Source organism: Rhinolophus sinicus, chromosome 1 (assembly GCF_057876585.1).
Source record: "Rhinolophus sinicus isolate RSI-liver-muscle chromosome 1, RSI-T2T, whole genome shotgun sequence".
Lineage (NCBI taxonomy): Eukaryota > Metazoa > Chordata > Mammalia > Chiroptera > Rhinolophidae > Rhinolophus > Rhinolophus sinicus.
Window position 1 is genome coordinate 115944341 of NC_142501.1, and position 21558 is coordinate 115965898.

A 21558-nucleotide genomic window follows, 5' to 3' on the forward strand; every position below is an offset into this window, starting at 1 on the left:
GAGCTGATACTGTCTCAGCCCTGCTCTGCCTAGTAGACGCATGAGTAAAATCTTTCTACCTAAGGGCACAGTTGGGTGTTTTGAGTAAGTGACACATTGGTAACCAAAGTTGGATCTGAGCTCTTTGTCACACAAGTGCTAACAAACATAAAATGAGCCACAACAGTTAAACACTTGAATGGATCGCAGTGTGCTTTTCCCTTGGTTTCCCAGAAAAAATAAAATGAAACACCTTGTGCAAAAAAAAAAAAAAAAGAAAAAAGAAAAATAGGACACACTTTTACTGGTTGTTTTAATGAGAGAACCACTTTTGGCAATCATCACCTTACATTTCCTACAAACCCCAAGAGGAAAGCTGCTTTGTGTCTTGGACTTGGGCTGAACCCCCTGTACAGACCAGGGCTAACAGTACACTCTGCTACGCCCACGGGTCTGTTCTCCTTCACGTCCAGACTCCCGGACGTCCGTCGGCCAGGCCAGCCAAGACTCGCCGCCTTGACCATCACGTCAGGTTAGTTCCTCCGGCTCTCCACTGAGAGAGAAGGTGGAATGTTAAGGGAGAGGCATAAAGAGGGAAACAATTTACAAATGGTTGACTTTCACTTGTGTGTTGTAGCAGTTTAGAATTTAAAAGAGATTTCATTGCAGAAAGAATGTCTTCCTCTTGGCCCCTCTGATTTTTTCTTTTTTTTTTCATTTTTCATTTTTTTAAATCTTTGGCACCATAGAACTGATTGTGATCTCTGATGCATCTGATGAGTTAAGCTCCTTTTTCACTCCCCTCTCCCCCACAGCCACTCCCCCAAGGAATATTGCAGGTGTCATCTGAACATCCCCACCAGGCGGCGTGTTCGCCAAGTGCTTGGTTGGCCTCCAGGTGGCAGGCTGGCCACAGCTCAATAGTCTTTCTGGATCACCCTGTACTTATGTCTCCTTTCTGCTTCTCTATCTATGCCACTTGTCCACAGGAATTTGGTGCCAGCCAGCTTCCCTGACGGTTCCTGGCCTGGGGGCTAGCTTGGCAGGGGGACACCACCAAGGTGCCATTGAGGATTGGTGCCTGGCTCCCTCCAGGCAGGCGAGCCAGGGGACACACAGTGGGACCGGAACCTTCCAGAATGTCTCCTCAGTCAGGTTTTGGAGGGTGAGGGGATGCGGAGACTGGAAAAGAAAAGTGCTGAGGGCCGAAGCTGGTGCAGGGTGACAGTGCGTCTGGGTAAGGCAAATGAGAGTCAGTGAGGTGATCTCAGAATGGCGCCGAGGCGGTCAGATTGAGGCCGGCTGGCTCACACAAGGGTCCCGGGCTTGGCCTTTTCCTGCCCGTACCACTGGACGTCAGCTAGTTCTGGATAGAGGGAGGAATCCAGGAAACAGCTGTCACTGTAGCTCCTGCCGAGAACACGAGGAGATGAGATGGTTAGTGGGGAATGGCATTTACCGGGCAGCACTCACAGTCATGCTTACTTATCTAGGGCCTGACACTGGTCTGCAGGCTTCCCATCCACAGGAACTAGGCCTGATGCAGCCTGAGTCCATGGAAGGCTCTGGTAGACGGGAAAACCTCCCTGTGAACGGGACCTGGGCCCCGAGCGTCTGTGAAGGAGGAAAATGGAGCTAACACTTCCTTACGCAGTGGCTCTCAAGCTTGGCTGTGTGCTGGAAGCACGTGGGGGAATCTCGAAAGTACTTACGTCTGTGCCCCACCCCAGAGATGCTGGTTTAATTGGTCTGGGGTGGGCCTGAGCATCCGAGCTTCCCAAGCCCCCACATGGTTCTCCCAGGCAGCCAAGGCTGAGAACCCCTCAGGCTGGATTCCTCAGGATTCTTTTTCCACAGAACAGCTGTGTTGGGTTTTCCTCTGTGAGACCCTCAGGGTAACCCGATTTCACAGGTAGGTTTTTACTGTCCTAGAAGCTCATGTGAAATGTCAGGTTTGCCTTACAGTGACACTGAGGTGATCTTTTTGAGTTTTGAAAAATGTTGAAGCAGTGTTGACTGTTTAAATAACACGTTTTGTGATTATAAAAAAAGTTTATTGAAAGTACATAGGAAAGTATATAGAAAATAAGACTTTAAAGAGGTCTTTCAGGTAGGCCTCACTATGTAGGTTGAGTAGAAGTAACTTTTCCACATCGAGAAGCGATCACATAGCTACGTGTGTTGGAGCCAATAGTCACTACTAGGGGTATCATTTTCAGGAAAAATAGCCCCTGGCTAGTGATCCTGAACTAGTTCTTTCAGGGCAAGGGAAAGGTCAAAGTTCATCTCGGTGAACTGGGAATGGATGGAATCTGCCCAGTAGGTACCCAGGGGCTGGGTCCCTGCGGCCTGAGGTGGGATCCGGGGCTGTTCCTCTCCCCCAGCCCTGCCGGCCGCAGCCCGATGTGGGCACAGCCAACCTGGATGCTCTGTTCAGGAACAGCTACAAACGGGCCTGAATGTCTTGTGTGCTCTTTCTTGTGTGTTTTGCTTTTACTCATAGTGGAATGTCCTTCATGCTGCTCATGTGTGCCGATTCCTAAAGGGATGAAACCTCGAGGCCTTAGCCTTCCATGTTAGAAGTAACGTTCCTGTGAGTGACATTGGTCTGTGGCTCTGAGTTAGTGGGTCAGTGTTTCGTTAAGTCTGGATTTTCAAGTTTGACCTCCTCAGGGCATCTGCCAGTTAGGAGGTAGAAAGCTCTATGTGGAAATAGCATAAGGACTTTCCATAAACGCAGAAGATTTTCTCCCCACCTCTGATCTCCCTACACCTAGTGCTAGGGTTATAGTTGGGGATGGGTGACAGGAAGAGACCCTAATCCAGTGTGGTTCAAAGAAAACCAAGCTGATGAGCGTCTTAAACACAGCCTCATGAACCAGTTTGTGATTGCAAATGGTCAGTCACCCCTTTTCTGTTTGAGCTGTGGACTGCTCCAGAAACAACTGGATGAAGGCCTTCTGGATTTTGTAACTGTTTCTCATCTGGCTTTAAAAAAAACCCATGAAAGTTGGAAAATCCCAAGGTATCCGTGAGCCTACTGTGGGCTTTATTGAGAGTCCTGTGCGTGGAACCCCTGCCATATACCCGGGTTAACGCTGTGTAGATGTGGCTTCAGAAGCAGAGTTACAAAGTCCCTTAATTACTGGCTCTGGATGTACATTACTGTATTTAGGTGGTAAATGGCCAACTCCATCACACACCCACTGCAGTCTCCCTCTCCACCCTGACAAAACTGACTTTTGCCATCGTGCCTGACGGATTAAGAAACTTTTCGTGGCAAAAGGTGGTTGGACCCCACAGTGGACATATGCTGTTCTTTGGGGGTGAGGATTGGGGGGGGGGGTGACACCCTGATGGAGTCCCTTTGTAACTACATTTGGAGCCGCATGGTGTTCTCCACCAGGATGTCACCCCCCACCTTTGCCAAGGGTGGCCAAGGGACCCAGGTGGGCCAGTTAGAGTCCTCCAGCCGCAGTCACTGGCTCAAAGATGTGCACAGGCCCAGCCAGCCCAGGTGGCTGGCACAGTCTGAGGACGTCAGTGTCCTCCTGGGAATGCAGCTCCCAGGAGCAGGAAGTGGCGGTGGAAAGGAGTAGCAGGCCACGCTCCACATTTGCCCTTTGCCAGGACAGGTACGATCATGCCCAACTCACTAGTTTATAAAAGAACAGGAGGGTCCAAATCGTGTTTCTGGAAGTTGGAATAAATTAAGGTTACCTGCGCAGGTGGCAAAAACTTTTTATTAATATTTGGGGAAAAGACACTTAAGATTTTTCATTCGCCTAAGTTCCAAATAGCCTTCCTCTACTTTTTTTTCCTTTTGATAAGAATCACCTCCCTGAAGCTTGCATTTCAAGGAGATGGCCTCGCTAAGAGTCCCTGAAGAATGCCGGGTAGCACACTTAGGACTGCAAGTTCCTCCAAGAAGGACTTTTGTCTCCTAAAAGCAGATCTTTCACAGCATCTGCAAGCCTTTAGAGAGAACTAGGGGAGGTTTTGGGATTGGCAAAAAGGATAGGTAGGCTTTGAGTGCTGCATTTCTGTTCTTGGAAAGACTAGATTTGTAAGACAAGTGCCGTTTTTAATTCCTCGTGGAATTGGGTTGCCACTTCAATGAATGAAGCCCAAAATATCTTGAAGAGTTACTCAGTTAAATTTTTTTTTTTTTAAAACAGTTTCGTGACAGTGATGGAACCCAAAGGCAGTGTCTCTTGGCTGCACGGACAACGAGAAACACAGGCGCTGGTACTTAGAAACCCTTTGAGTTCCCATTCTCGCCATCTCCGAGGGCCAGGGATAAGTTCCTCTGGGTTCTGAGCTCTGCTCTCTTTGCACTGAACTATCAGTGTAATTGGCTTTCCAGTCAGTCTGGGGTTAATGGGTCAGTCCAGACTGACAGGAGACGCTAACGGAGTCCTGAGCCCTTGGTGCGCCCGCAGTCCAGGGCTTAGCGGGTCAGCCACCTGTAACTGAGTCACCAGCCTGTGAATGGTCCACAGTCCCCATTTGCTGGGGTCTCCTGGTTCAGTCCACAGTTTCACCTTTGGTCACTGGTAGTTTCTGTTAGTATGTACATGACGTAAAGGAGTAATAGTTCTATTGTTAATGGGACTCTCGGAAGCCAAGACTGCAAAATTGATGGTACAGAATGAGCAGTTAAAAGCTCTTGGAGTGCATGCCACCTAACGCTAAGCCTCCCACGCTAGGATAAGCTGGTCACGCAACAGGCTAGCTTGACACCAGGTCACCTGCCAACCGCAAGAAAATTTTCATGCAATGGATTTGCCTCTGAGAGACCTAAGGCTTACCTAAAGAAACGGAATCCTCAAGTTTCTGCCAGACACATGATTTAGATCCAACTATTCTCTTATAAACTAGTGAGCTGTGCATTATCGTACCCGTCTCAAGGTTAAAATTTTTAAATGAAAACTAAGATCTCTGTTTTGCACCTGTTTCTATGTTTATGTATGTTATCAATGTATATTTTTCTACTTTGGGATGTTATTGCCAAAATTAATTTGTAAAAGAGCTCTATTTAAATGGCTTAAAAAAAATAAGCACTTATCAAATTAAGTATTCTTAAACTCTCAGAAATATAGAAACTGAACTCAGTGCTTTTCAAGTTCATGCGACCTAGGATAAATCTTTAGTAAATAAAAGCTAGTTTAAGTTTGTTGCTTTAATTAAAACAGGTATGTCTTCAGTGTTATCGGCATTAAATATAATGTAGACATATAACTTTTATTCTACCTGGGTTTACTGGTCAAATAAGTTCATGTTATCTCTGTTATATAAAATTTTTCAGCTAGGAAGATAAGATTGGTTGTTCACTGTTAATATCTTGAGAAATTTTCATGATTAATCTAAACATAATTGTTAAGACAAAGGGAACAAATATGTATTGGTTACGCATGGTCTGTATGCTTCTCACTGGGTAGAAGCTTTTCCCTGTTGACTAACAATTGCCTTTTTGTAAAGAAATTACTTGAAACCACCATCCCTACATGGGGTGACCCCACTGTTTTGCTTCGAGACCCCTGAACTCATTTTACTGGCCGGCCAGGTAATCCAAGACCTCGGCAGAGTCCTTCCTGTGCCTCGGAGGCTGTATTGCCCATACCAGCCTCAATCTTCACGATTAACGTGGCATCATTAAAACCCAATTAGGAAAATTTTGTGAGCCTTCAGAACTTCCCTGGACCGAGGACTGAAATGGACTGGTCCAGAGAATCTAAGTCCTTACCTTTTGAAGAACTTAAGCTCACTCCCTACGAAATAGTAACTGGCAGACCCATGCATCTGCCTAATTCCCTATACTCTGACCATCACACTGCCCAATAGGACCTATGAAAATATTGCTAGTTACCTCTTCTCTGTTTCCAGAAACATCTCTCACAAGTTAAAGGAGAACATAAGCTAAACAAGAACGTAAGCTGCCGTGGGACTCCCCTCCTGACCTACTTCCTAGAGAATACGTGTACTGGGAAAGACATCAACTAAAGCGCTGCCTCTTCCCTTGCTGGAAAGGACCTTTCCAGGTACTGCTCGCCAGGTCCTGCACAGCTCAACTTGAAGACGTCCGACCCTGGCTTCATTCAACCTTGGCTTCATCCGTCCCTACTGAAAGGAGTCACAGGACCGGACTGGACCAGCAAAGCCACTGATGACCTCCGATTCAGGATCTCCGCGCAGCCAGAAACAGACCACATGGGCTGTAGACAGCTATCCCAAACACCGGACCAGGCCTGTGTATCTCCACCACTTTACTATGAAAATCACACTCTTCTACTTACCGTCTCCCTTGCTCCTTGATCTCGTCTGTCCATTATGCCCTCGTCTGTCTTATTACGCCCCCATCCGTATCTCCCCAGTGATTGCCAAGGGAGGCAACCTGCAGGCTGCTGGGTTTGCCATCTAGAACTCTGTCTCTCATGATGTTGGAGACGCCTGGCCCTTCCTGGGACCAGCCTTCTATCCCTAATGCTACCATAAATAGTACCTTAATTCCCTTCGATGTCAGCTCCAGAGTTAAATTGTTACAGTCAGACTTCCCAGTGCCCTTTTTTTCTTTCTTTCTCTGATTGTAACTGTACTGGTCCAGTTAGACACAAATACCTATGCAAACCGCAGCATGCCTGCACCCCCACGTTCCGGTAATTATCTAAATTGGCTGCCCTTATTGTGAAAAAATCTCACCAGCAGCTACCACCTTTGCAGGAAATTTAGAACAACTTTCTATTTCAGGCTAGGAGATTTACTTCCGAGCTTACCCTGGTTTGAATCATCAGGTACAACAATCCATGCGAATGAATCCATGAACAACTGGTTGGTGCCTGGCAGGTCTGCCTCTGTCTGTGGCGCTTATCAAGCCCCTTGTGGCTACGAATGCCTCAAAGGCTGGCGCATCATCGGGCAGCATCTCTCAGGTTAGGTACTACGCGGCTAGCTGGCCACCACCAAACTGAGTCAACTGCCCTGAATTCACATCATCGAGTTAGACAGGACTCAGCAGGAGGCATTCAGAATTCACTTCCTTTGGCAGATCCCTACTTCTCTGGTTAAGCGCGAGTGAGGCTGTGATCAGAAACTTCTTTAACCCTTGGAAACAACACTCACTCTACTGCTAAGGCCATAGCTACCAATAAAATCCTGGACTCTCGAGCTCAAGTTGTCCTGTGCAGTAGCACAGGCCTTGATTATCCCTTAGCTGAACAGGACGGTATCTGTAGTGAACACCACTTGTACTAACACTTCCGGGAAAGTTGAGGTTCAGTTACATAAACTCCTAGAACAAGCCCAGTGGTTACAAGTCCAATCTGACTCATCTTGGAATTTTGATTTATTCAGCCGGTTACCAACAGGATTGGGCTCGTGGGCTCTTTGTCATTTGATTTTGGGTTGTGATTTTTTCAAGTCCTCAGTTGTTGTCAATCCAGTCTTTGTGAAAATAACAAAACTAATAGACTGCTTGCCCAATGTTTTGAAATGATATCTAACACCTGTGCCCTTGACAACGTCTCCCTGCCTTAACCCTCCATTTTCACCCATTATAAGAAGTTGCTCAAATGTAGCCTTTTAGTTGCTCCTAATTCCAAAAGCTTCTCCTACCCTGAAGGAAGCTGTCCAATCATGGCGTGAAGACAAACACAATGGCTGAAGTCCATACAGAAGAAACCCCTAGCAATATATTGAGTCATCAGCACCCCTAACAGGGCCTTGATCAAAAACTAGAAACGTGGAACCAAATTAAAAGGGACTTGGTCAACAGGCTCATACAGGAAGCTTAACCTGATCTTACAGGACTTTACAGCTCTTCTCAAAGCAGCAGCAGACACCAGCCAATCCCCAACTGCCACGTCTGTTCATGCCACGTCTGGACTCCTTGTTCCAGCTCCCTGAGCCAAATGTGCGTTTTGGTCATTGACATTTCTTTTTCAAATAAAACCAATGAAAGCCACCTGCCATTTCCCTCCTCCATGGGACTAGACCCGAGGACGGTCCTTCTCAGCCCCAAGGGTCATATACTCCATCTAACAACGTCTTTGATCAAGAATCAAACAAAAGGCAGAAGGAAAACAACGACTAAACAACATGCCTGCTCAGTGAAGCTTTCTGCAAACGATCTTGATCAAGAGGGGACATGTGAAAGGAATTCAATCTAAAATGGAGCTGGAAGATACGAACTGGAGAGTCTCACACATGCGCCCTCAGGAGAACAGAACTTAAGAACTGAGACCAGCTTCCTGGAAATGCCTGATTAACAGAAAACCGAGACGTATTTCCTGACAAGTGAACATCCTCCAAGAATCTCTCTCCATCCTCAAGCTAATGAACTGACTGCTTGGACTCTGGCTGGGCTCCCCCCACTTTGCATTCCTTACCCATAAACATAGCTTGCCCCAAACCCTCGATGGACTCACCTGTAGCTTGCTATAGCATGCATTTCCAGAAGGGTTGTTCCCGCATAAACCCAATTTCTGTTCATTTGAGCTTGCATCAGTTTACCTCCTTACATAGGTTGGCAGCCATTATAGGGAATGTTCCAATTAGACAAGAGCATTCGTTTAAGACATACACTTGAAAGCAAGGGCTTCCAAATCAGACCGAGTGGGATACCTATTTTAATTGGCATGCAGAAACCTCCAAAAGGCTTCACGATTCCAAAACAGCTTCATTGAAAGATTCATTGCAAACGGGTAATGAGAAAGTAAAGACATAAGAGGCAGGTAAAACAAGAGTGTACGACTCCTCCTCCTCCCCTTCATCGGCCTTTACCCGAGTACCCGCAGTCTCATCCTCTCTGAACTGCCTTTCCACGCTGAAGAAACTGTAAGACCGTAAACAAAGGTCTGCCAAATTAGTGGCCTTACAGACCCCCCCATCTTCCCTGGAAGGAGGACCCCCATATGGGCCCCTCCCAGGGGCTGATGGGATTCCAAGGGATTCTCCTGGACCTGCTACCAGTTATTCCCTTAGACAGCCAAGGGAAACTAGAATTCAGTCAGTGGGAAACCCTGCCAAATTCTGGTAGGTAATCAGAGCTGCACTCTCTCCTTTAAACCCCACTCACTCTGGAGCCTGCAGACAGGATCCTGGGAAAACTGGCAGAAGCCGGCGAAGGATGAGAATTCTTAGCAGAGTGGCTCTCCCAGATCTCTGTCGGTAGTGTGTGGTCACGAGACACAGGTAATATTTCATGTTGTCCCCTCCTCTCCAAATCCAGACCCCCTGGTTATTGCTCTTTCTCTCCCAGGGACAGCTATCTTTCTTTGGGAGTGACTCTGGATCTTGGGAGGGTAGTATCTTTTGTCAGCAAGAAAGAGAATTGAAGATGATTGGCTGTTTAATGTTTCATGAAATTTTCATGGGTCATCTAAATTGTTAAGAACAAGTAAACTAAATAGATGTACGTAATAAAAGTTGAAGTGGGGGGCGGCCGGTTAGCTCAGTTGGTTAGAGCGAGGTGCTCTTAATAATAAGGTTGCTGGTTCGATCCCCACATGGGCCACTGTGAGCTGCGCCCTCCACAACTAGATTGAAACAACTACTTGACTCGGAGCTGATGGGTCCTGGAAAACCACACTTAAAAATAAATAAAAGTTAAAAAAAAAAAATTAAGTGAACTTTTCAACAGTAATTATACTTATGGGATGTCTACTTAAAAAACAGCTTCCAAAAGCTTTTTGGTAACTTGAAATCTTGACATTATACTGAGATAAGTTAAATGATAGATAGTCATTGAATATCTAGATCATTTCCAAATCAGATAAGACTAAGACACTAATTACTGAAAGGAGTTTTATCAACTTTGGCTTCCTTTTACAGAGGAACTAAAGATATGTGGGTCTATCAGTCAACACGTTTCATGTCACACTGAAAAATTTACTACGAGGAAGAATAGTCTAGAAATTACAAACTGTAATTATAAGTTTGCCGATCCATAATGCTAGTATCACAAACAGTTCACAATTGCTTACTTTTCAGTTCTCACTAAGAATTAAGGATTCTAAGGGTTAATAATTTTAATCAATGTATTCTAGAAATTATGAAATTCCTAGAAATCTGGTATGTCCTGGTATTATTAGTCATAATTCCAGTTATTATCTTAAAATGCTGTATGTCACAGAAATAACTGAGTTTCCCTGTCAATCCCATTACAATGAAGTCTGGTGAGATCTGGAGCAATGGGCATACCAAGAACTCTTGACCACTCTCAAATCACAAGGTGTGGACCCTTGGGTATAGACTTCTGGTCCTGTCCGAAAGCTGGAGATCCCACATCCACACTGACGAAGAGAAGCAGCCCACACCAGGGCAGACCGCTTCTTCCCAAGAGGTCAGACAGACCAAGAACGTTTCTTTGTGTTCCTCCTTCCCTCTGACCATCCCTGTCCTAATTCTTACACCCTGAAGGGCTTTATGATTCCCTGTCCATCCATCTGTCTTGCTCTGGCCTGGGAAGGTAATACCGTGTTCGCATACCAGAGGCCATTGCAAAGGTGTTAACCCAGCCTCCACGGGACTGCTGGATGCTGGCGAGGCTGTAGCCCTGCCTGTCCCAAACTTCTCCAGATTCCAGTGCCGCCGCTGCTCTGGGCTAAACTCAGCTTCCAGTTCCCTGTGTCCGGTTAACAACCCCAGACCCGGGGAACTTTGCGTCCTGGCTTAGTACAAAGAAAGGGACATGAGGCGAGGCTGACCAGAATAAAACAAACTGTGCAGTCTACAGACCCTTACGTTTTACTGGCCTGCATGACCGTCCCCTTTTGAGTTGGGACCCACAGACTGTGCTGTGACCAACACCACTGGCTGTATGTGGGGCTGTGTCAGCTACGCGTTGGAGATTCAGCTACATAAGATCACTGAACAAGCCAGTTGGTTTAAGTAACTCCTTCAATAGGGTCTTTCTTTGACTTGATTCTTGTTGGTTTGGCTCTTGGGGACCATGGCTCCAAAGTGCACCCCAGCCTTTGGGAATAATCCTACTTATAGTCACAGTACCGTGGTGCACTGTATTCTCTCAAGAGCTTTAAAGGCATGTTTGTGGCCACTAACCATCAAGCAAATGATCCCCCTAAGAACTGAATGTCAGAGAATGATGCACTTACAGGATGTGAACCCGACGTCACGACCTGTAGCTACCACACAAATTCAGCAAAAAATGCAGCAGAGGACTCCAGAGCGGAAGCTGGGAGTAACACTACTGCCTTGAATTTTGATCACATCTCCCAGGCTGAGTGTCTGATCAAAGGGGAGAAATTGTTAAGAGCAAGACAACAGGCCTTGCAGTTTTAGCTCTCTCCCAGAAGTGAAATCTTAAACCAGTCAGCCAGGAATTGCCTGGTCAGCACTGGTGAGATCGCCGGCCTGATAGAGCCCTGCTGTCCCCTAAAGGAAAGTGGCCTTGCAATAACCGACCCACCTTTCCACCTCGCTCAGCTTCCCTGATCAGCTCCCTTCTGCCTACGTGAGCTTTCCATGGGACAGAGCTCCTCGGAGCTCCTCCCAGCCTGCGAGGTGGGATACTGCCTGGACCATGGAGCAAAGCCAGTAAGATCTTTCAAATTTACTCAGTCGAATTTTGTTTACCACTATCTTCCTCTCAAAGACTAAGCCCGTTTTCCTAATCTCCCATCTGCCAACTCAGGATTTGTAGTAACAACTTCCGTGTCTCCTAATTTGTTCAGGATCTTGTCCTATCCTGCTATTCAGCCTGAAGTCCAGCTCTTTCTTCACAAAACGAGACTCTTTGCTGTTCCCCAAATACCCTGCTCATTTCTGCACCTGTGTTCTTGCCCTTGGAATGGCCATCTCCTGTCAAACCCCCACTTCCCACCACAAGCCTCTGAAGCCAAGCTCATGCAACATCTCCACAAAGCCACAAGTGCTCTCCCCTTGGGTTCCTTTTAGCACTTAGTTCGAAGTTTCAGAGCACTTCATATATAAGTGCTACAAGTTTCTTACTCCCTTGTACATCTCCCTTGTATGCATGCTAGAGTTTTGATTTGAACTTGAACTCTTGGAACTCTGGTCTCTAGCATGGTTCCTAGAATATAGTCAGGATTCAATTGTTTGATTGAATAAACTTTTAACTCTTTATCCACTTCTGAATGGCATCCTTACCCTTTTAGTTAATCCCTGCAACGCTACTTAGTATCAGTGTCTTACCTCCCAGTTAGCTTCTGGACCCAGAGGCTAAAACCCAGACCAGGCGGTACCGTTTTCATGCCCACCATCACAGTGCATTTCATTCACCGGGGATCTTATTAAAATGCAGATTCCACCTCTGTAGGCCCCCGAGTCAAGCTTTACTAACTATCTCCCAAATGATGACGCTCATCTATGGACCATAATTTGGAAAGCAGGACCCTACAGTCTTTGGTAGAGTGACACAACTGTCACTCAAGAATGCTGGGATGACATTGTGGGTGATTTTCAGGTGCTTCTGGATCAACTCGGTCTGCCCTTGGTGCTTTGAAACACACTGCGTGACGCTGTTCTTTTCACGGACATCGATTTCTAACCCAGTCAAAGCACCTACAAGCACGTGCATGTACCAAGAGCCTGGGAAGGTCTAAAACATACTCTGAGGTCTTTTCTGGGAAGTAGCATAAGAATATCTAACATCTGATGTAAAAACATACATATAAACATCGAGTTCCACATGTAGCTAGAAATCAGACATAAAAATAATGGCTTCCACACCACACAGATGTTTCCTTCTGGAAATTATGATATGGGCAACGGCACCACATATGCAGCACATCTGAATCACAGACCCCTAAGCTGTGAAGGGGGAGGGGCTATAAGAACAAAACGTTCCCTTACGATACCTCTATTCATCGGGACTTTGGTGAGTTGGAGACTCAGACCCGTCCATAATGGGCGAGTGTTCTGTTGCTTCTCTGAACAAAGGCAAGCAGAAGGAGGAAGAGAAGAGATGTCATGTTAAAACGAGGAACTGACACAGACATGGTTAGTAGCTCATTAATACACTGGAGAGACCAGCTGACTATACGCCCAAGCGTTAGTGACAAATAAGGCATGAAGAACTTTCAACCCTGTGAGTGAGTCAAAAGACCTCTCTAGTTTTGGTTAGGAAGGCAGGCTTGGCACCTTTTACCCATTTCTCTATTTTTTTTTTTTTTACCACATCACAGACAGTAGTTGTTAATGACAACTCAACTTAATCTGATAAAAGAGTTTACTTCAAGGACCAAGATATCTTTTTGTTTCAAATTTGTCTTGGGTGCTCAGTAGCTGAAAGAGGTGAAAGGTAGGCAAGTTTCAAGACCAGCTCAGGTGTACAGGCATGGGAGGGATGCCTGTAAATTTCAGAGCCTGCTGACAAGTCAAGTAAAATGTTTGGATCAGGGGAGACTGGGCAGGATCCAGAAAATCTGGAGGATCCAGGGAAGGGCCTAGAATCCGACAGTTCCTTATTCGGGGAAGATGGTTTAGCCACCGGAGGTACCACAGATACAGAAGAGCTGTCACTCTTTTATGAATTAATTTTGGTGAGATTCTTGTGCCCTAGGCCTGGCAGCGGCTCCCTGACCACACCTGTTAGAGCTGGGGTGTGGATGGTGAGGAAGGGAGTGTTTTCATTATCTGTAATCAGGGCAGAGGGGCCGCTGCTGCCCTAAAGTGGGAGTGGACACGAGAACACTGATTGTTACACTGGAGTGGGCAGCAGAATCCCCTGGAGAGTTTGTTTAAACACAGACTGCCAGGCTCCACCCCCCGTTTCTGACTGTCGGATGGGCCCGAGAACCCACTTGGAACAAGATCCCAGGTGACGCTCGTGCTGCTGCTCTGGGGACTGCACGTTAAGAACGACTGGCCAGAGGAAAGTCACCCTCTACCCACCCATGTGACTTTGGGCAAGTCACTTACCTTCTCTCAGCCTCACCTAGAAACCTAAACCGTCTGCTACGTTCCGCACAAGGTTGCAGTGAGGATTATCTGAGCTCTTCTGTGTTAAGAAGAAGCCCCCAGCCTTTGAATACACAGCTCCCCTAATCCTAAGGCCCCAGAAATCCTGGTTTAAAATTACTACAGATAAATTTGCAGGGAAAAAAATAATGTCTGCTGAACATGGGAGCCAGAAATATAGTCTGTGGAGCCAATTCTGGCCCTGTTGTTTCCCGATAATTAACTCACAGACGGCTGTCAGATTTTTCCAGACACCCCCGCCATTGCTCCAGCAAACCAGAAACAATAAAGCTGGATAAAGGTGCTCCTTACTCCTTTACCCAACAGGCATTGACAGAACGTAACATCCGTTTAGCGGTGATGTCTTAGGAGCAACAGAAGAGGCAGGAACTGGGGGGAAAGCAGGCTACGTGCGTCTGCCAGAGTCCTCAGCAGATCAGAACAACCCAAATGTCCATGAGATTCTGCTGTCTGCCTGCACTGAAAGCTGTGCAAGGAGCTGAATGTTGGTTTCATTATTTTGCTGTGGGCCACTTCTGAAAGGTCTCAAAGTCCCTGGTCCCCTTTGCATGCTGATTAAGGACAGGCACTTGGCCAGGACAGATGGGATCTGAGCCTCCAGCCTTCTTCCCTTCAGATGCATCCCGACAACAAGACAGTGGGCACCCCGAGAAGCAGGTAATAAAACACGAGGGTTGAGCCCAGCATGGGGTGCTTACACGGGTCTCTTTCTCCCCTCCCTCCTCTTCCTCGCCTGGCATTTTGACGTCGGCCTAGTATAACTGGAGGCCGAATCAAATGCCGTCTGGAATTCTGACCAAAGCAGCGTACTTGGGCTTCCGGCAACCACCTACCCCACGTTCTGGGGCCACCACCAACTTTAAAAGAGAGCAGAGAGAATTCCTCCATCTAAAGGGACAGGGATGGAAAGGACAGGGATAGCAGGAAGTGCAATTCGTGGGGCTTCTGGGAAAGGACATCTCCCAGCAATGAAGAACACTTGTCTTGCTGAACCCTCTGTCACTAGGCTCTCGCATTGATTGCACTCTCCCTAACTGACAAGGAAGGCTGAGGCGCATTCTAGACCTGGAAGAGGAAGATGAAAGGTCGGAAAGGAACTCACCCCGTCTGCCAGGTTAGGATGTGGTGGGGGCTGCTTGGGGGGGTTGCTCCGATTTCACTCGACGGAGTTGAGCTTCTCTGGCTTTGAGGTAAGGCAGCTGTATGCAGGTGGCACAGAAAAGACAGCGGTCAGACACAGGTCAAGTGAAGGAGCTGCATTCCAGAGATGCTGGCTCTGACTCCATGGCAGCGCCACACTGTGGACACCCACCCACCCCCAGCACGCAGCTCCCTCCTGGATCAAGCTGACCTGGGATCCTAGGTCCCAGCTTGGCCACTGGGACATGGCCACAGGGACGATGACAGCCCCACGGAAGCAAAGAACCTGACGCCCCACCGTCCTCTGAGGGTGTCCTGGGCAGGGCTAATGTAGGACGGCCTGTTTCTCTGGACACCAGGGAATTAGAGCTCAGGACATTTTCAGATGTGGCCCCAGTGTCAAAACTGCCTTCACTGTGAACAGAGGACCTCCAGAAAGGTTCTCAGAGCTTCTCTCTGCCGCGTTCGGGCTTATAATTGACCCCTTTGGACACTTCAAAGGTTCGGGGCTTGTCAGAGCTCATCCAAATCTGACGACGAGGAGTTTATTGATGTGGGCAGAATTTTTCTAGTTGGGAAAATTTAGTAGGAAGTAAATCCTCCTTAAATGCATCCTTTGCTTTCTTGGGAATGGAATCCTTTTCATCAGGAAACCTCAGGTACAGCCTCTTAGACGTTTTAGTCTAAAATATGTTCCGAAGATTTACCTAATCTCTTTAAGTAAAGCAAATCTACTAGACAAGTCCTACAATTTCCAGGGAACATGCACTCGCCTGGCCCTCTGTCAGGCGCTGCAGCTGCTAACTGGGTCACAGAGTACGGATAACGTACCCCCCATTCGATCACTCAAAGTGCTCCTGGAAGTCGATGGCAGACGTCACTGGGCTTGTTTTCCAGACAAAGGAGGACTATGGAGAAGGTTCTAGGACCTTGAAGCCCATGGTTCTCTCATGATTGCCGCAATCATTTTCATTATCGTCTCTGGAACTTGTCATTTGGCCAGTGTGCCGTAATAAAAGAGCCAACGGGGATACGGGGACAGAATGCAGGACAGAAGGCAGCCGGTCGGTCCTTCCTCTTTGCCCTGTTCTCTCCAGGCCCCCAGAATCTCCTTCAGTTCCCCAAAGAGGAGCCCCCCGTTTTCTGTCTTTAGGGTCACCCCTTCCCCCACATCTTGACCCTTACTTAATCCTCCTTCTAGGTGCAAGTCAGATCCTGACTTGCGGTCCCTTCCACTTGCTGCTCTCATTCTTCCAGTTTTAAAGTCATTTTTATTATGTCTCAAAACCATCCCCCCCTTCTTTTCCTACAGTCAGTATGAGGCAGAGGCTTGTCACTGCATGAGTCCCCGTCTCCTTATGGGTGCTGTATGTAAATGAGTTAGAATATGCTGCTGCACGGAGCCCTGAAGCATCTGGTGGCTGCTGAACCAGTGCTGTCACCAGGATTCTCTTGGCGAGGGAGTGGGAAGGGACTGTAACTTCTTAAGGGAGAGCTTGGTTTCGTCTGTGTTTTACTTGATTTGGTACTGCCTGATGCTCTGACTACAAGAATAAGGTAACCCTTAATTTGGTTATGAAAATTTGAAGATGTAATAGTGGTACTGAAAGCACTTTACAAAAATTACTGTGGTCATATCATAGCACCGTTGAAATGGGAACACGAGGAGAAGATGCTGATGGGGTCACAGGTGACGTCAAGGGTAGTGCTCCAGACTCCGGGCCTGAGCTAGCCTGTCCCTCCTGGGGACACACTGGCCAAGTGTCGGGGCTTCCAGACCAAGCTGAGGCCCAAAGCAAGCCTTCCTCTACAAGGTGCCACCCAGGTGTCTACCTTACTAGTGTCTCACTCTATACGGGAGTCAGGTGAGTCTTTGCTGGGTAAACCCTGAGACACGGCTTCACCTAACTTCTCTGATTTCTGTCCTTTCCAGGAGAAGTGGTTGCAGGAATGGTTTGCACCCCTTCTGAGGAAGCTGAAATGGGAGCCTCTTGGCCCAGCACACTCGGGGAGGGTCAGATGTGCTGTCCCACCCCCTCCGAGGTTTTTGTCACTTGGCAAAACCGGTGCCAGAATGGGAAGGGGTGAAAGAGGGGGTCAAAAACCTCAAGTTGCACACATCCGATAGTTACATTCCTCCTGCAGGCGCTAGGAAAATCTGGAAGCCCCTGAAATGAGTCAACGCAGCCCTCCCCTGGCCCCCCACTTCCCCTCTCACCTGACGTGGCCTTGCACATCTGGGGCATCCTGGTAACCCTGCTGTGCGCCACGAAGGTGCTCTGGGAGGAGGTGCTGTACTGGGAGCTGCTGTCCGAGGAGGTGGAGCTGGTGTGCGACAGGCGGCTGTGCTCCTTGTGCGACGCGGTGGAGCGCTGGTACCACTGGCGCAGCTCGTCCGACACGGTGGCGCGACCTGCGCCCTTGTCGTGGGCGCCCTCGCGGCCCAGCGACGGAGTCCGCAGGATCTGCGAGCGCGATGGCGTCAGGCGGCCCGCGTCGCCCTCCTCGCCGGCGCGCCAGCTCTCCCGGAACAGGCCGCCGGCCGTGTAGGAGTTGGAGGTTTTGAACTGCGCCTTGACACTGTAGTGACCCTCCTGGTCGCTCTCCAGGCTGCGCACCACCACGGACGTGGCGCCGCCCTCGATGTACAGCGGGTACTCCTTGATGCGGTACTGCGAGCTGGGCTGGCTCTGGCTGTGCAGGTAGACGCCGGGCGCGCCGCCGCTGCCCCCGCGCGCCGCCAGGTTGGGCATGCTGCCCGAGTTCGCCGCGCCCAGGGCGCCTGCCGCCCGCTGTCTCTGCCGCTGCCGCGCGCGCGCCTTGGACGGCGAGTCCTCGGCCAGCGTGGAGTAGTTGGCGTTCATCTGCGCCGGGTAGTAGTGCTCGGAGCTCGAGTGGCTGGTGCAGGATGAGCAGTCGTCCATGGGGTCCGAGCCGTTGCTGCTGCGAGTCCGTGGGGTGTAGAAGTCGGGGCTCCCCGTGTCGTTCTCCGAGCCCAGGAGCTTGCCCTGGGACTCCAGGCTGGAGCTCCGGTGCCGAAAGTGCAGGGCGAGGCTGTGCAGGCGCGTCGGGCTGAGGTCCACCGACCTGTGGGGAGACGGCCGGTGGGTCTGGGGGACCAGGAGAGGGGTACCCGGGGGAGGGGGTGGGGACTCTGCAGCCAGACTTAGGACAGAGCAAAATGCCACCGCCCGGAGCCTCCTGCAAATGTGAGGCTAGGAAACGGCCAAAGCGGGGTTGCTCTGAGAATCCAGGGGCTTCCCATTGTTCCCAGGTAAAGAGCGGGGTGGGAGGGGCGGCTGTTCCCTGGAGGCGAACTGGCCTCTGCTGTGGTTTTTCATTCCCAGTGGGAGGTAGGACTGAAGTCAGCGGCCACCTAAGGGTTTCCTCTGAAAAGCGTATGCCAATAACCAGTGCTTTCTTTTCTTTGAAAAGTGGGGAGGGATTCTTTACATACAAAGAGAACCAAGAGAATGCCTATTCTAGTTGAAGCAGATGAAATGCGCATTTTTGTAGGTCGAAAAACAGTCCAGCAGGGGCACTTCATATAGTTCAACCAAATACAATTATGAAACCCACATAAACTTTTCCATTTCTCATTGAAGGCTAAAATGGAAGGTTGGTGGAACACTTAAAAATGACTGAGGCAAATACTTACCATGCTGCTACTTTGTTTCTAACCCATACTGCTTATCTGAGCCCACACTGTAAGTATCCATCAATATTGCAGGGACAGACACTGTGAGGACCACATGTGAAATTCAGGGTGGCCAAGTACAGGAAGAGGGGGAGCTCCAGCTCTGCCTATCAATCACCCGGGGGAGAATGTGAAGCACCCCCCCCCCCCCAGGTGGACCTCCACGACTGGGTCCCTGATTTCCTCTCTGGTCCCACTTCCCTCCATCACTCTGTCCTGGCCATACTGACCTCCTGGGAACATGCCAGTGCCGGCCTATGTCCAGGGCTTTGACCTTGCTGTTCCCTGAGATATGCTCAGAGCTTGCCCCTCCTCCATTCAGTTCTCTGCTCAAAGGTCACCTTACTACACAAGCCTTCTCCAATGCACCTATTTAAAAGATGGCCTCCCCCTTCACTCTCTAGCCCCTGGTCATGTTCAGTTTTCTTCTTAGTGCTTATCACCACTTGACATATATTTCTTTATTAGGACTCTCTTCCAACTACAACGGAAGTTTCATAAGAGCAGGGGTGTGGTCTGTTTTCTGTTTCACTGCTCTGTCCCCTAGAATAGTACCTAGTACATATAGGCACTTCATGAATATTTGTTGCGTGACTGCATGTATGAATGAATGAGGGAATCTTGCCTGGAAAGCTCCATCTTGTCCCATGGAAAATGGTTCACTATTTACGGAATATCACACCATCTGTCCTTTGAGATATCATCCCTATGAATTCATTTTGCATAAAATGGAAGGAGGCTTTGGTTTTGCCTCTGTAGAAAATGAAGGTGTAATTCACGGGCGCCCACATTTTGCTCGTTCCTTTTGCTCTTTAATGACTTTACACCTTGAGGCATTAAGTCCAGGACAAACATCGGCCCCGCAGAGAGCTACATGAGGACTATCCAGTAAAGATCACCCCATCGGTGCAAGGTTGTTCTGGCCCGCGTGGCCCCTGCTAGTCCAGCTAGCCCTTCTGGTTTGCCTTTCTGTTAGGAAAGCCCCTCCCATGCCCTCTGTGTGCAGGGGACTCTGGCCGACTCCCGGTGTCCACTGCGTATGGACAATGGGTCGATCAGGTCTTTTGGCTAACCTGGGCTCACCACTGCCAGCTCAGCTTTTTATTCCACTTCATTTTAAGGACAATCTACCTCACTGGTCCAGGTCTGACTCTAGTTCACCTATTATCTGGGCCAACGGGGGGTCAGCAATGCCACATCTCACAAAGGAAGGTCTGGTCCAGGGAGGGAGTGGCCCAAGGGCTAGGTGGACTCACCTCGTGGAATGAACGTAGTGGGGACTCCGGACGCGCAGGTCTGGGGTGGACGGCATGCTGGACTGTGAGTTCCAGTGAGGCAGGCTGCGGATGGGGCTGTTCTGGAGGGAGCTGCTTCCCCCTCCTGCTTCAGCACAGCTCCCTGTGCTGGGGAAACGCTTGTGGCTGCTGCAAATGAGAGGAGGCCATGCTGGTCACCGCCAGGCAGGAGTGCACCTGCTCCCGGGAAGTTGACTAACCCTGGGACATCCATCTTCGTGTCGGGAAAGCTTGCCCAGGACTCCCACCCTCCCTCCCTGAGATCTCTACTCTGGTTCTCAGCCTTTCCCTCAGAATGGGGTGTCTGGGGGGGGAGGGGGTTGGGGGTGGAATATAAGATGAAGACCCTTGTCAGCCTTTGCTGGAATAGGCAGCGTGACTGTTCTGTGAAGCCCTTAACCACACATTCTGTTTTCCAAGAGACAAATATTTACCTGTCTGGGCACCCACTTAGAACTTTATAGGGTATAATTAAAGGAAATGAGAAAAGCAGAGAAGCAGACCAAAAATGCCTTCTAAAACCCTCTCTCGACAATCAGCCGAGTAATGAGCTGATAACGCACAGCTGAGATTACAGCTGTTTGGCTCCAGAATTCTGTTGGCTGGTGACTTGGGGTTCTGAACCACTTGAGGTTTCCTACGAGTGGACGCTCACTTGCCATTTTGGAATAGTGTTGCCCAAGACTTCCTAATTAGTTCCTGTGGAATTTAACAACATTAAAGCCATCTGCCAACAGGTTGATCCTGAGCCAAAACCCCAATTTCCCTTTGAATGACACATCTGCACCTCAGCAGGGAGAGCAGCAGAGGGCGCTGTGAGCGCAGCCCTTCTGAAAGGCAAGCCCAGGAAGGAGGAGATAGGTTGATTTGGATTTTGTAATTTGTGGATGCTATTTGGAACAGCCTGATGATTTCAAAAGCATTGACCTTGGCCTCCTTTGGTCTTCCCGACCCAGCTCACCTGGAATGACTGTGGGAGGAACGTTTCTTGACTTTCTCGTAAGGCTCATCTAACGAGGACTCACTCCACATTTTGGGCTTTATGGGTGACTTGTCATAGTCGTTGCGGTGATAGTGCATCTGCCTGAGTCCCTCCAGGGACTGGGGAGGAGGAGGCCTGTTGTGCGATGGTGGCCGAGGAGGGAGTCCCTTGTGAGGAGACTGTAAGGGGGACAGTGTGCTGGTGACCTGAGAGTCTTCTGCACAAAGACGGAAAGAGAGGAACTGAGTAAGGGGCGTCCTTCCCCCCGACCCCAGGCAGACCCACCTCTGCCCGACACCAACACCGGGGAGCCAGACCCGCAGCCACTCTTAAAGCCGTCCCATGATACTTCCCCAGTTGCCAAGACCCGTCAATTCAGAACAAACCAAACCTAAACTTTGAGCAGCATTAAATGCGAAGAGAAGTTTCAATGCTGATTAGCTACAAATGGAGTAAAGCCTGAATTTCATTAAATACCATCACATGATTGCTTCACACCAAACAGC

At 48.9% G+C, this 21558-nt stretch overlaps 1 protein-coding gene across 11 annotated transcripts in view; it reads right to left on the minus strand.

The window, feature by feature from the left end:
- Nucleotides 1-275: 275 nt before the first annotated feature.
- Nucleotides 276-21558, minus strand: part of FRMD4A (FERM domain containing 4A) — a 565607-nt gene continuing 544324 nt past the window's right edge. For 6 of the 11 annotated variants that reach the window (XM_019738286.3, XM_019738287.3, XM_074324780.2 and 3 more), the window contains 5 exons: nucleotides 21032-21269; nucleotides 20032-20199; nucleotides 17297-18165; nucleotides 15041-15137; nucleotides 276-1389 (listed from right to left, as the gene is read on the minus strand). In XM_019738286.3, the coding sequence (XP_019593845.1) occupies nucleotides 1287-1389; nucleotides 15041-15137; nucleotides 17297-18165; nucleotides 20032-20199; nucleotides 21032-21269 (1475 nt within the window). In that variant the 3' untranslated portion in view covers nucleotides 276-1286. Of the gene's footprint in view, nucleotides 1390-12815; nucleotides 12888-15040; nucleotides 15138-17296; nucleotides 18166-20031; nucleotides 20200-21031; nucleotides 21270-21558 lie in introns of all 11 variants that reach the window. The other 5 variants (XM_019738288.3, XM_074324782.2, XM_019738285.3 and 2 more) reach the window with 1 other exon arrangement.